At 42.2% G+C, this 14678-nt stretch overlaps 1 protein-coding gene across 1 annotated transcript in view; it reads right to left on the reverse strand.

Moving 5' to 3' along the window:
- Positions 1 to 8850: 8850 nt before the first annotated feature.
- Positions 8851 to 14678, reverse strand: part of LOC105354903 (cytoplasmic phosphatidylinositol transfer protein 1) — an 82402-nt gene continuing 76574 nt past the window's right edge. Inside the window, exon 9 of the mRNA XM_023960453.2 lies at positions 8851 to 12329. Within this exon, the coding sequence (XP_023816221.1) occupies positions 11980 to 12329 (350 nt within the window). The 3' untranslated portion in view covers positions 8851 to 11979. The remainder of the gene's footprint in view (positions 12330 to 14678) is intronic.

Raw genomic sequence — 14678 nt, forward strand, 5'->3', positions numbered from 1 at the left:
GAATACACACAAATTGTAAAGGAGAAAACACTCATTTCCACGCCCCGCTTCCTGTCAGGAGGGGAGGAGTATACTGATCACTTTTTGGCTTCATATGGTCCTGGAGGTGTGGCTCGTACTCTAACTAGTTGGGATATGGGTGTCCATCTGGATGCAGCGTCCAATCAAATGGCTCTGGATCCAGGCTCCTGTCACACAGCTGAACGAGGTCATTCTGCTGCACTGTGGAGCAACACCCAGACGAACGTTTCCTTCAAAAGTCATAACAAGGCACTTGTTTTCATCAGTTTGGTTCAGTAAAGTTGAACCGCTTCAAGGCATCAAATGTACGTAAAAGGTGTTAAATATACATAAACAGTATTTGATTTGAAATGGTTTATTTCAAGCAATTAAATAAGAATAATACACAAAAACAATACAATCATAAGTTATACATTCATACAATGACATATCAAATTTAGGATATTTAGACATTAAATTAAAGATTTCTTGAAAGGGAGTGGAAGGAAGCGAATTTATATAATCCCACCCCTGTTCTACTGTAACCATTTTATTACATGATTTATCATTATCCGGTTCATAACTTTATCAGACAGAAGTAACCCTTGTGCTATCCTAGACACTTTACCATTGGGAGTTGGGTAATCTAGACCCACTAGACGCGTGCGGCTCTTTCATCTCTGTGCTGCGGCTCTCTGTGGTTTTGTAAAATAACCATCATGTTCTAAGATTGTCTAGGGGGGGTGTCTGTGTCTGTGAAAGCGGTACAGAGTCTGTTATGGGATGGAAAGCTCTTCTAAAAAGACACTCAGTGGCAGTGTCGTAGGGGGCACATGAGCGCCAAAAAAAAGCCTTATTTTTCTCCCCCAAACTAAAACCACACATTCCTGCATAAAAGTAATTACATTTGCGTAAGGGCGCCCCTACTATCCTGTCAACCTGCTGCGATGATGACCGTATGTTGCGCTGTGTAGGACACGCTGGAGGGGGGGGGGGTTGCACGTGGGGGAAAACAACTTGGAGCTGCAGAGGATGTGAACAGGTAGAGTGGCAGGGGAGGGGCTTAGACTCACCGCTTATGATTCTGGAATATTAACATACTTTATTGGGTTTACTGAATTTAAAGAAAAAAATAAAAAGAAGTTGCATCAAAGTGAATTTGGATTCCATCATCTCACTCATTTTAACTCTGTGTTTGACAAAAGGAAAAGTCAGAATCTTCTTTTTTATTATCATTCTGCAGTGCACAATGAAATTTTTTCCAGCAACTCTCGTCCAACAATATAAAAAGGTAGAATAAAATAAAATAAGAATAAGGAGCTATATAAGGCATAAATACTGTACAGTAGAGGGGGGTGAATATTGCACATGAGTGGGTATTCCACATTAGAATGGATATTGCACATACAGCATGAATATTGCATACATAGTTTAAAATACAGTCAGAGCATTGTCAGCTGTGTGCTGACAGGGGTTAGTGGGTTATGTTAAGTCTGGGGGGAGGGGGCGGTTTCGTTGACCCAGTTGTGTGATGTGTGTGTGGGGGGGGGGGGGGGGGTGGATAGACCTCACTGCTCTTGGGAAGAAGCTGTTCCTCAGTCTGTTTGTGTGAGTTCTGATGCTCCTGTATCTCTTCCCAGAGGGAAGAAGAGGTACAAACAGGTTATGTCCTGGGTGGGTGGGGTCTGCAGCAATACGACCAGCCTTCCGTCGGACCCGGCTGTCGTACACTGAGTCGAGTTGTGGGAGAGGTCCTCCCACAATCTCCTGTGCGGTTTTCACCACCCGGGCCAAGTCCTTCCTGTCTTGAGCGGTGCAGCTCCCGTACCACACCGTAGCACTCAGACAGAGGATGCTCTCAATGGTTGCCCTGTAGAAGTTCCCCAGAAGTTGTGATGAAACTCCTGTCCTTTTAAGCTTCCTTAGAAAGAAGAGTCTCTGCTGAGCCTTCTTCACCAGGTGGGATGTGTGCAGCGACCAGGTGAGGTCAGATGTGATGTGGATCCCCAGGAACTTGATGTGGTCCACTCGCTCCACCTCCTCCCCGTTAATGAGGAGGGGGGGGTGTGCCACCTTTCTAGTCCTTCTAAAATCCACGATGATCTCTTTGGTCTTGGAGGTGTTCAGGATGAGGTTATTGTCAGCACACCATCCTGTCAGGTGCTGAACTTCCTCTCTGTAGTGAGTCTCATCATTGTTGGATATGAGACCCACTACGGTGGTGTCGTCGGCGAACTTTAAAACCAGATTTGTGGAATGAATAGCGGAGCAGTCGTGGGTGAACAGAGTGAAGAGGGCGGGGCTGAGGACACACCCCTGTGGTGTTCCTGTGCTCAGGATCAGAGTGGATGATGTTGAGTCCCCGATTCTCACCACTTGGGGCCTGTTGGTGAGAAAGTCTTTGATCCAGAGGCACAGGGAGGCAGGCAGACCCAGGTTGTGGAGCTTCAGTGTCAGCTTGTCCGGGATCACCGTGTTAAAGGCTGAACTGAAGTCCACAAATAACATCCTGACATAGGTGTCAGGATGCTCCAGGTGGGACAGGGTAGCATGCAGGGCTAATGAAACTGCGTCCTCTGTCGATCGGTTCTCCCTGTAAGCGAACTGATGGCTGTCCAGAGTAGCAGGGATGATGTCCTTGATGTGGTTCAGGATGATCCTCTCAAAGCACTTCATGATCACCGGTGTCAGAGCGACCGGCCGGTAATCATTGAGGCACGAGACAATGATTACCGGCCGGTCGCTCTGACACCGGTGATCATGAAGTGCTTTGAAGTTCTATTTAAGGTTGTGGAAAATGGACAAAAGATCAAAGGAAAACTCACACGCTCATAAATAATTAAAATAAATAATCTGACGGCATTTTGAATCAATACAAGTATCACTAAATGAAGTGTCGCGATATTTTGGCGAAACGATTTCTTCTAACACCCCTATTGTTGCGGCTCCCTGTGCTTTTATTTCTATGGGAAACTGATCCAATTGGCTCTTTGAGTGGTAAAGGTTGCCGATCCCTGCACTAGACAGTGCGCTGAACCCTTTTTCTTCAATGATTTGTGATCTTCACTGGTGTCCATGGATTACATGAAATCTTTCCAACTTTATCCACCTTTGTCATGGTAGGGAGAACACGTCAATGTAAGGGTGGGGTCATCTAAGATAGCACAAGGGTTAAGAATCCTAAAGTATCAATAAAGTATCAATAAAGCACATGACCAAGATGAATTACTTAAATTATGATGTAAAAACATAACTATTTTAGAAATCAACATGGCAAATACAGATCAGTTATCTAAAATATATACAGATTGTTCTAATTTTAAAAATAATGCATATGATTAAAAAATTATACTATATCAGTAAAATTGACATAACACTTTTTTAAAAATCTTCATAGCATACATTGATCAAGTATCAAAAGTTAAAAATATGCGCAAATTAAGTTTCTTTAGGAAAAATCATGAATCAATTTTTGGAGCAAGGGAAGTAATATTAGAGATCAATCAATATGACCATCTTCAATAATTGATTAAGCATTTATTATTATTATTATTATTATCATAAGATAATGCAGTGGAATAAAATAAAAAGGGGTCCATAATCTGTCGATTGACCAAGGTTGGTATTCCTTCTTCTGCTGATTAACAGCCGTTTAAACGGCAGTTAATCGCTGTTATGTCTGCAGACATTAGATGAAGACCATTATCCTTCTGCGGCTGCTATCAGCAGCGCTAAAAGTTGAGATCAAGTTGTCTGCTGGTCAAAACTTTGCTGAAAATCAGGGTCACTTCAGACTTTTGGAGAAGTATAAAGATGAGAAATAGGGAGTCCCCACTGAAGCTTTGCTCATTCCCAGCCCCATCCTCTCTGGTTACCATGGTAAATAGGGAATTATCGTTCTTTTCCATAATGGAGCAATGGTCAAGTGTACTCTTGAGAAGTGATCCAAACCATAGTGCATGGAAATGAATAGTTTTTAAAAGCCTAAAGACTTTCTTTGAGGACTTCTGCATCATCTCACTCTGAAAACATCCTTCATTGGTTGATTAGTGACTCTAAATAGTACAAAGGACTGGCGAACTGTCCAGGATGGACCCCGACAAACCACTGAAGCTGGAACCGACTCCAGCATCCCTCATGACCCTGACCATGACCCTGCACAGGGCTAAGACAGAACAGAAGATGGATGGATACAACTTCACTTTTAACTTTCAAAATATTTCACTTTTTCAGTGATATGCTAAGGAGCCCTTGATTTGACATGGGTAAAAATTAATATTAATATTTAGTTCCCACCAAATAATTAATTCATTCCCCGAATACGTTATTTTGTTCTCACAAAATAATTATTTTGTTCCCGCTAAAACTTTCTTTCGTTAAAAAAAAGTTGTTATAATTCATTTTATTACTAGTTTAAGTTTATTTATAAGTATGTCATTTCATCAAGGCAAGTGTAAAATGTCTACGGTTCTCTAAAAAAACGTCACAACACAGAAAGCACAACATTGTAAAATTCTGTGACTGCAAAGGTGACCTCCAGGAGAACAGTTACTGAAGATACTGTGAAGGAAATTCAACCCAGATAAACCAGTCCTTTCCAAGACCCGCTTTGAAATGTTTGTTATTTTGACGAGCTTTCCCCATGTGCTGCATGGTGGCACAGTGATTCGCCTTCTCACCTCACAGCGGCACAATCCCGGCTTGGACCTTTCTGTGTGGAGTTTGCATGTTCTCCCCATGCATGCGTGGGTTTTCTCTGAGATCTCTGCTTTCCTCCCACCGTCCCAAAACATGATTCCTCGGTTTACCCTAACATTGTCCCTTGGTGTGAGTGTGTGACTGTATGGTCCTGCAACAGACTGGCGACCTACCTTCGCCCTCCTGTGGCCAGGACAGGCTCCAGCAGCCCAGTCACTCCGAAAGTGAAGAAAATGGATGGAGTTTTCCCATATTGTTCGTATAATACAGCGATGTCTGTGTTCCCTTCAGTTTGCCAGGTGGCGTCAAGAGCGGAGTGTGACTCCTCTTCATCCCTCCAAGGTTCCTCTAGGTGGAAACTGGATGATCATGTCAGTGACGGCATCACTGTTCATGTTATTGATGCAATCAGTGACCATCAGGTCAGTCTTCAGGGTGGTCAGAGTTTGTGTGGGGAAAACAACTCAGAAAACACACAGAAAAACCACAAATCTTTACTGTTCAACTGCATCAAACATCCCAAGTGTCATCTGCAGCACCACCTGCTGTTCACTTTAGGTGCAGCTGGCAGCTGTAAACAGCAGGACATGTGAGCAGCAGAAAGCATAATTTGCTGTTTTTCTAAATTTCATTGTAAATTTTGCTCTTCAAACTTTGTACATAAAAATTGCTATCTTAGATGACCCCACCCTTACATTGACGTGTTCTCCCTACCATGACAAAGGTGGATAAAGGTGGAAAGATTACATGTAATCCATGGACACCAGTTAAGATCACAAATCATTGAAGAAAAAAGGTTCAGAGCACTGTCTAGTGGGTCTAGATGACCCAACTCCCAACGTTAAAGTGCCTAGGATAGCACAAGGGTTACGAAAAGAGGATTTTCATTTAATTTTACACGGACTAAATCATTATGCCGATCTGGAGCAAAAACATCTGTGCATTTCTGTCTCAGATATTTGTATTTTGTACAGTTCTGTCATCATCAACTACTAAAAAAAGCACTTCAACTAACATAAAAAGAGTACTGGAGAATCTGCTTGATTATCTGTAAACCAAGTAGAACTAAAAACATTTTTAAAGAAGTCTAAATACACAATAGAATTGTAATCCTTGGCATTATTTTACGTGGCAAAAGCATTTATTCATAGACTTCATAAAAACTAAGTAACATTAGTGTCTGAAGTACATCCGAATATCCAATAGATGGCGCAACTGGCAACTGAGTCAAGCCGGGGAATTCTGCAGGTCATTCAAGGACTTTCAGCTTATTGTTTCTTTCGTTTCCTGTTCATGGGTTTTCTGTTTTCTTGTAGTTTTTTTCCCCTTCAATATGCAAATATTACATGAAGCTTCTAAAAAAAAAAATTTGACAAGTTCAGACAATCATTTTTCATGTTGGTTCCTTATAGTGTGTTTATGGGGAATTTTTGAGTTTTTTTTTTTCTTTTTCTGATAAGCAGCTGCTTTAAGAACTGCACTTTAGTACCATGAAGGAGCAAACGTAAGTTTTAGGCACCAACTTGTACGAGGAGTACTCTCACTAAAATGTCGTAAAGGTCTTTACATTATTACTTATCTGAAAGTTTGTGTACAAAACTAGAAAGAGTTTTGTTTACTAATTTTAAAAAAATCTTCATTTCTATGTTTTTTTTCCTTTTTAAGTAAATAAAGTGTTCAAATTGTCCCTGATATGCGTGTATAAAAATCTTTTTCTTTTATAACTAGGGGTGTAACAATCAATCAATTAATTAATTGATTTCTATTCTAGTTGAATCAAATCGACCTATACCATTAAAAAAACTTTCAAAATTAGACAAATCCATCGTCAAATCAATATTGGAAAATGCCATTTAGATTGAGACACTGTAGGTTTATTTTACCATCATATTAAAACGACCAAGTTCCATCACAGCGGACAAAACACATGTGATGCAGCCAAAAATGATCAGTCCATCATTCCAGTGCAATGTGTGGAAACACTGCAACCCTTGTGCTATCCTAGGCACTTTAACATTGAGAGTTGGGTCATGTAGACCCACTAGACAGTGCGCTGAACCTTTTTTCTTCAATGATTTGTGATCTTCACTGGTGTCCATGGATTACATGAAATCTTTCCACCTTTATCCCTCTTTGTCATGGTAGGAATAACACGTCAATGCAAGGGTGGGGTCATCTAAGATAGCATAAGGGTTAAATTTAGCAAAGACATGTCACCATAGTGTGCTAGAATGTTCCCTTTGGATTCTTTGAATGTGGAAAAACTGAACTTTAGGAAACTAAAATGTGGATTTGACATGAATTATTGTTTACTTGTATGTTTGTACACATATTTAATTTACACTTGATTATCTTGAAGAAATACAAGGAATCTGAAAAACTTCACCTACACTGTTCAGTACCAGGTATTTCTCTCTGAGTCACTCTGGTAGAAGTCGCCCTTGATCCACTTTAGGTCCGTTAATCGGATCGAATTGGAACGTCTAAAATGAACCAAAATCGAAGTTGAAGTTAAAATAAATCGTTTCACCCCTATTCATAAATATTGTTTGTATTCTAACAAATTCATGGTTACAAAAGCATGACGGTGTTTTAGGACCATAAAAAAAAAGAAAAAGTAAGATTACAAGAAAAACGTCGTAAATTTACGAGATTAAAGTCGAAGTGAGCTCACAGTGCAGCAAATATTTATTGTTTTTATAGCTTTTCAGTGGTTGTAGTTTGGCCACTATGGGTAAATGTTACGATTTGCACACTATTAAAATGGTGAACAGATAGTGTGCTGTATATGAAATACAAGCTAATATATACCAGGACAACAGTTCAGCCTTGAAAAAAACGAGTCCATTTCCTTAGAAGTTTTGTAACAGTCAATGCGTTTTAAAATGTGTGTAGTCACAAGTGGGTCCCAATGTCCCTTTGCCGGTCCCCAGCCCGGATAAAATACAGGGTTGTGTCAGGAAGGGCATCTCTGCCAAACCAGGTGTCCCAATCACTTGTGCTGATTCGCTTTGGCGACCCCTGACGAGTTATGCTGAAAGGTGAACAACAACAATGTGCTTTAAAAAGATTTCTGTACACATTAAAAATGTTCTTATTAAGAGCATTTCTGTGCACCAAAAACAAGATGAACAGTGCTAGAATTTAAAATGTGGAAAATATGTATGTCATAATAGCAAACATAATAGCCCACTGGCACTATGATTTAGAAAGTCCGTAAATCAGTCTTTTGGTGTAGTAATCCTAATATGTGTCAGCATTTTCTAGTGTGACAAAGCTCAGCTTTGGTTTTATTGGGATTCCAACGACAGAAGTGCTGGACCAGGAGCAGATGCATTCATCGATGTGATCATCTGCATCATTAAAGGTAAAATAACGTGGAATTTGGATGAAAACATGCTTTCATTTTGATTCTAAATGAATATATATATCTTAAAACATACCTCTTTGAAATTTTCTTTCAAAACTAGTTCGAATTGCACCAATGGGTTGATGTCCCTTCAGGCAAAAACGCAAATTTAAAGACATGCAGCATTCACGTGCTGTCGGAAAGATCGGAAAAATGCCTTTCTGACTCCGAAAACACACACGGACATTAGAAAAGCAACAAATCTGAAAGCAGAATCCTTTTAAGCACCTAAACAAAGGTCAATGTTTCTGTTGTGCATCATCTATGGGGAAACAGGTGAAATATAATTTATCTGTTTAATGGGCAGCATATAGCCATAGTGTGCCCACCCCTACTTTAGAAGAATTTTGTTGGGTCATATTTGGTTTTTGGTGAGATTCGGGTCTGAAAACATGGCAACATTTGATGTGGTGGTCCTTTATCGTGTGGTATGGAGCGTTGTTTTTATTCAGAAACATGACAGGTTTCTCCAGCTCTCTGGAAGATCAGCTTATGATATAACTATCATATCCTTTTGTGGTCTATGAACATCCGTGTTTTACTTTTACTTTTTCTTGTCGTGTTAGACTAGACCCCGGTGTTCACAAAAGTCCTATTTTATGAAGTAGAAGGAGCCGTCCTGTCTTTGGACTCCAACAGCCAATCAACAAAATATCTAAAACTGCAGCAGCAGCTTCCTTTTCCTTTCCCAGAGCAAAGAATGTTTTTGTTATAATAGAAAAAAAAAAGAAACATCAACAATAGCTAATAAAGTTTAATTATCAGTTTCAGAAAAAGTCAAGCAATTGTTACAAGAATCAACCGAACGAACCTCAAGGGGCCATAAAAATATAACAGGAACAATACTAGTTAAAGTGGAAGAACAAAGAGCAACTTCCAGCAGCTTAACGTGGATGGCACCTCTGGGGTGTGTTGCACTCGCACGCTCACATTCACACACCTGTGGACCCACTCAGGGGGGTTTGTGAGGCTCGACCCGGGACCACAGCAGGCGGCGCGGTGGGCCGTCTGGATGCGAACCCCACCGGGAGGAAGAGGAGCCAAGGTCTTGGTCCATCGTTGCAAAGAAACGCTAAATAAATGTTTGCCTTCAAATATTACAGCACTCACAAAATCAAAAGTACAGCAGGTTTACTACGCAAGAGAGAGCAGAACTCCAACACCCCCCCCACTAACTTCCCATGTCAACATCAAAGCACTAAAAATGCAAAGCGCCAATTTCTTTCCCCAAAAACAGTTTCTGCCCCCAACAATAATCAGAAACAATACTATTATGATTACACTATAATGAGGAGATACTTCAGTCACTCTTGTATGTTCAGATGACCAAAGACACATGTGAGTCAACCGGGGATGTCTTATTTCTCTCAAGTCAATAAAAAAAAAACAGGAAAAAAAAACAAGGAAATGCCATCTTCATCACAAAAAAACGTTCTCAGCCTCCGAGCACATTCACGTCATTTCAGCAATGAAAGCTGGGACAGACAGCATGGCTGTAAGAAACAACTGGAATAATCAGCAGCTGCAGTAGTATTTACAACAAGCTTTTGTGTTACTCTTTTAAACAGAGCAGAGATAACCTCTCACAGACGTGTTGCATTATTTTAATATTCTGTGCTGGATCCAAAATGGCCCTGGAACACCGTTTCCCTGGCAGGAGAGGAGGTCTGTCCCACACATAGCAGATGAGATCCATACAGGGAGGCTGGTTACTGCTGTATATTCATTTTCAGCTCAAGAGACAAAAGCAATGAGTGCAGAGAAATAGCTACGGTTTAGTAACAAATGCAAGTGAGAAACCGTACGGGAAGACCACAGAGGACCTTCTCCTTCAGCCTGTATCTTCTGAGTCAATGATGGATTAGAGGATGTTGGTCCAACAACACAAGAAGACATTCCTTCATCGTCATTAAGGTGTCACAGACTGCAAAGGGCAAAAATGCGTTTGCACTGATCCAAGAGTAACAGCAGAAGGGAGGGCGAGAGCAAACGCGGGTTAGGCCCGACACAACCGAGCGTAAACCTGCGTGTTTGTGTCCCACGCGGCTGCACTGAGCTGCTGGCATCAGAACACGAGCTTCACTGTCAGGTTTCCTTATAAAGGACTCCCGTATTTTACTACCCCTTGTGCTATCTTGTGGGGTCCAGATGACCCCACCCTTACATTGACGTGTTCTCCCTACCATGACAAAGGTGGATACAGGTGGAGAGATTTCATGTCATCCATGGACACCAGTGAAGATCACAAATCATTGAAGAAAAAGGTTTAGCGCACTGTCTAGTGGGTCTAGATGACCCAACTCCCAACGTTAAAGCTCAAATTGGGAACGAAAAAAGCAGAAAATGAGTTGACTTTCTCCATCATCTGCCTTGTATTTATACGAACAGCAGCTTTGATTAAATGTGTCACCCAAGCTGCATAAAAAGGCCTGAATTGTTTGCTTTACACTCATCGCTTTTAGATTGTTGGGACAATGAAAGCATTAAATTCCCCCCTGCAGGCCTCCTCCTCCCCCATGTCATGACAATGAAGCTCATCCTCCACGATTCGCTCTCCTTCGGCCTTCGCCGGGACGCAAAGGCACGAGACGACGGATGTGAGAAAACGGAGCGTCTCCGTTGAGCCGGGGGGACATGTAGCTCAAGGCAGAGTTGGGGTTGAGAGGACGACGTCTGGGAGCTGACACCAGAAGGATGCAGCGTGCAGAGGCACTGAGTTCAGAGGGTTCGGAAGCTATCCTCTGCAGAGGCTAACGTTTTCTGATGCATTCACCCTTTCTTTTAACCCTAAAGCGAGTAAATACGTCTTCTAGCAGGAGTTTTTCTTGTGGACACTTCATGCAGCATATAAACCTTTTGGTTTGAATACTACGTGGGAAGCTAAAGGGAAGGGGAGGCATCAGAGGAAAAATCTAACCATGGCTGTGTTCTTCTGTTCAGGATGCACCTGATGAAGAACGTTTTCTTTTCTCAAAGCATCCTTGGCTTCTGATTTCCCAAGAATCAGTCTGACATCTCCCTAAAATGGCCTTTTTCCAGCTTATCAGGTCAAAGCGGATGGAATCATAAGAAATGTCCAGCATTAGTTTCAGGCAACACTTGACCCGTCATAAGGAAGTACTTCAATAGTACGCAGATACATAAAATCTTTTTAAAAAGAAAGTAACGTTTATGTCAGTAACTGCTCCCGATCTAAAAACAGGAAGGCCCGTTTTGTGTAAACAACTGAGGGGATTTCGAACGGAAGGCAAGGGAATGGATGGTTGTATCTTTGGAGGTATAAAATTCAAGTGTTTGGCAATGAGCAGGGGGAGAAAGGAAGAATAACAGCCCTGCCTTTGGAGCGTTAGCCAGGTAGAGTCTGGAGACCTGAGGTGTGTTCACGCCATGATTGTACTGCTCTTGCATCTTCCATGCCATGGAACAGATGATTGTGAAGATTCCTGACTGTATTTCCGGTGCGTCCTATTCTAGCAAATGTTCTCTACTGTGCAACTCAGTCGATCAGCTGATTTTATAACCAAAGATAAACAACTATGCTTTTTACCTCGGTCCTCAAGGCAACTCCCTAAAGGAATGATTTGATTAGAGTCAGCTTAACTAGGTAGAACTAAACCAAAACAAGGATCTATTTGTTAAACAGACCACTAGAGAGAAACGTGAGGATTTTGAATGAAAGTCTGGATTGAACAGAAGTGAGCTGTGGTTACTGTTGGATGGCTTCAGTGGCGGTAACGCTGTTTTCAGGTGAAGACTATGGCGAATCACCAGATATGGCTAAAGAAGTTTAAATGTCAGGGCACTGTTTGGAGGCTAGACTAGTTTGATTGGACTCAAAAGACCTGGTAAAGCGGGAATAAAAAACTCGCTCCTCAGTCCTGCTGTTCGTCCTCTTCAGCATGGTCAGAGTTGGAAGGAGAAGTGGGCGACTGGAGGTGGTTGGAATCAGGTGACGGGTCGGAGGAAGAGCCCTGCGGAGCGTGGTCAGGAAGGGTCAGGGTTTCTGGAGCGGACTTCTTGCGGGGCCGGTCTTTGGGGACAGACAGGGACTCTGGTGCGTCGGTGCACATGGGGGTTGAGGGGGCGCTGGCAGGGCCGGTGAGGGCACAGGAGGAGAGGGGCGTCTCGCTGATGGAGATGGACGGGGGGAACATCCCAATCTTCTGGTTGGTGGCCTCCTGAATGTTGCGCTCATACTCTCTCACCTCATCCATCGTCATGTCTGGATTAGAGAGAAATAAAGTTATGATCAGTTAAGATGATTATGTCTTTTTGTGACATTCCACAAGAGCATCTCTGATTCTAGGTGAATTTATGTCAAAAGACAAAGGTTTGAAATTCAGATCATATATTCTAGGTTAACAACATTTCATAAGAAAGTGTTTTCTTACAATAAAGCAAAACATTAGGATCTCCACTCACTGGCCACTTTATTAAACGGGGACTTCTGTATGTTTCTACTTGTGTCTTCTACTTTCTCAGAAGACACAAGGGCGGGACATGGCGGGAACTGAACGTTTTGATCTTTTAATCAAAGTTCGACCACTTTACCTCTGCACTCTGGCTTCCTCCCTTCTAGGCACCCTGTCACGCTGCTTCTTAATACCAACTTCTAATCAGCCAATCACATAGCAGCAACGTAATGCATTTAGGCATGTAGAGATGGTCAAGACGGTCTGCTGCAGTTCAAAGCGAGCATCAGAATGAGGAAGAAAGGTGATTGCAGTGACTCTGAACGTGGCATGGTTGTTGGTGCAAGACGGGCTGGTCTGAGGATTTCAGAAACTGCTGATCTACTGGGATTTTCATCCACAACCATCTCTAGGGTTTACAGAGAATGGTCAGGAAAAGAGGAAATATCCAGTGAGCTGCAGTACTGTGGGCAAAAAAACTTGTTGGTCAGAGGAGAATGGTCAGACTGGTTCCAGCTGATGGAAAGACGACAGGAACTCAAAGAACCACTGGTTCCAACTGAGGTCTGCAGAAGATCATCTCTGAACACACAACACGTCCAATCTTGAAGCAGATGGACTACAGCAGCAGAAGACCACACCGGGTGTCACTCCTGTCAGCTAAAAACAGGAAACTGAGGCTACAATTCACACCGACTCACCAGAACTGGACAATAGAAGATTGATAAAATGTTGTCTGGTCTGATGAGTCTCCATTTCTTTGCTACATTCTGATGGACGGGTGAGAATATGGTGTCAACAACATGAAAGCATGGATCCTTCTTGCATCTATCATCATTGGTTCAGGCTGGTGGTATAGGTGTCATGGTGTGGGGCAGGGCTACTCATTCCTGGTCCTCGAGATCTAGCACCCTGACTGGTTTCCAGATCTCCAAGTCCTGCTAGCTCAATCAGATGTCTCCACATTCTGATTGAATGAGCACACCTGGTCCAGGTAATCAGCAGCAAGCAGTGCAGGGAGAGCTGGAAAACAGGCAGGGTGGTAGATCTCCAGGACCAAGAATGAGCAGCCATGGTGTGGGGGATATTTTCTTTGCACACTTTGGGCCCCTTCCTACCAATTGAGCATGGTTCCAACACCACAGCCTACTTGAGTGTTATTGCTGACCATGTCCATCCCTTTATGACCACAGTGTTCCATCTTCTTATGGCTGCTTCCAGCAGGATAATGCTCCATGTCAGAAAGCTGGAATCTGCTCAGACTGGTTTCTAGAACATGACAGTGAGTTCACTGGACTCAAAAGTCCTCCACAGTCACCAGATCTCAACCCAGTAGATCACCTTTGTGATGTGGTAGATCATAGATGTGCAACTGACTATCCTGCAGCAACTGTGTGATGCTATCATGTCAATATTGACCAAACTCTCTGAGGAACGTTTCCAGGACCTTGTTCCCACAAAGGATTGAGGCAGTTCTGAAGGCAAAAGGGGTCCAACCTGGTACTAGCAAGGTGTATCTAATAAAGAGGCCAGGGAGTGTGTCCTTATTAGTATACTTCAACAACCTTAAAAAAAAGTCTGTGGAAGAGAAATTATATTCTCATGCCCATAAGTTGATTTTCTTAGGTCATTGAGTCTATTAATATGAAACAACAAACTCAACTCTGAACCGTTTTTTCTGTGTGATTATAACAGATGTTCTTGTATATGCCTTGCAAATATTTACCTAAATTTGTGGGTAATAATTCAGGGCTCCAGACTAACTTTTTTCACTAGGAGCACAGTGGCCCCTAACTGAAAATTTTAGGGGCACAACCAGAAAATTTAGGGGCGCACACCGTAAATCAACATTATAACCAAATCTACTCATTTCCACTGTATTACTAAGAAATACTTTAATAATAGACGCAGAAATTACAATGTGCTGTTTCAAATTCAGTGTCACATTTTATTCTGCACTTTTGAAGATGCAACAACAAGGTAAACTGACAGCACCATCGCTGTCACGACAGTACAAATAAGTAAAGAAAACGGATGGAAATTTATCTTTGTGACACCAAATAGGTGCAGCCAAGATGCACAATAAGCGTGTTTGAGATCACAAAAATATCGCGAGAAAGGGGTGGGAGCAAGGGGCAAACCTACCCGGACACAGCTGG

The sequence above is a fragment of the Oryzias latipes genome, chromosome 1, assembly GCF_053564925.1.
Source record: "Oryzias latipes strain Hd-rR chromosome 1, Olatipes_Hd-rR_3.1".
Classification (NCBI taxonomy): domain Eukaryota; kingdom Metazoa; phylum Chordata; class Actinopteri; order Beloniformes; family Adrianichthyidae; genus Oryzias; species Oryzias latipes.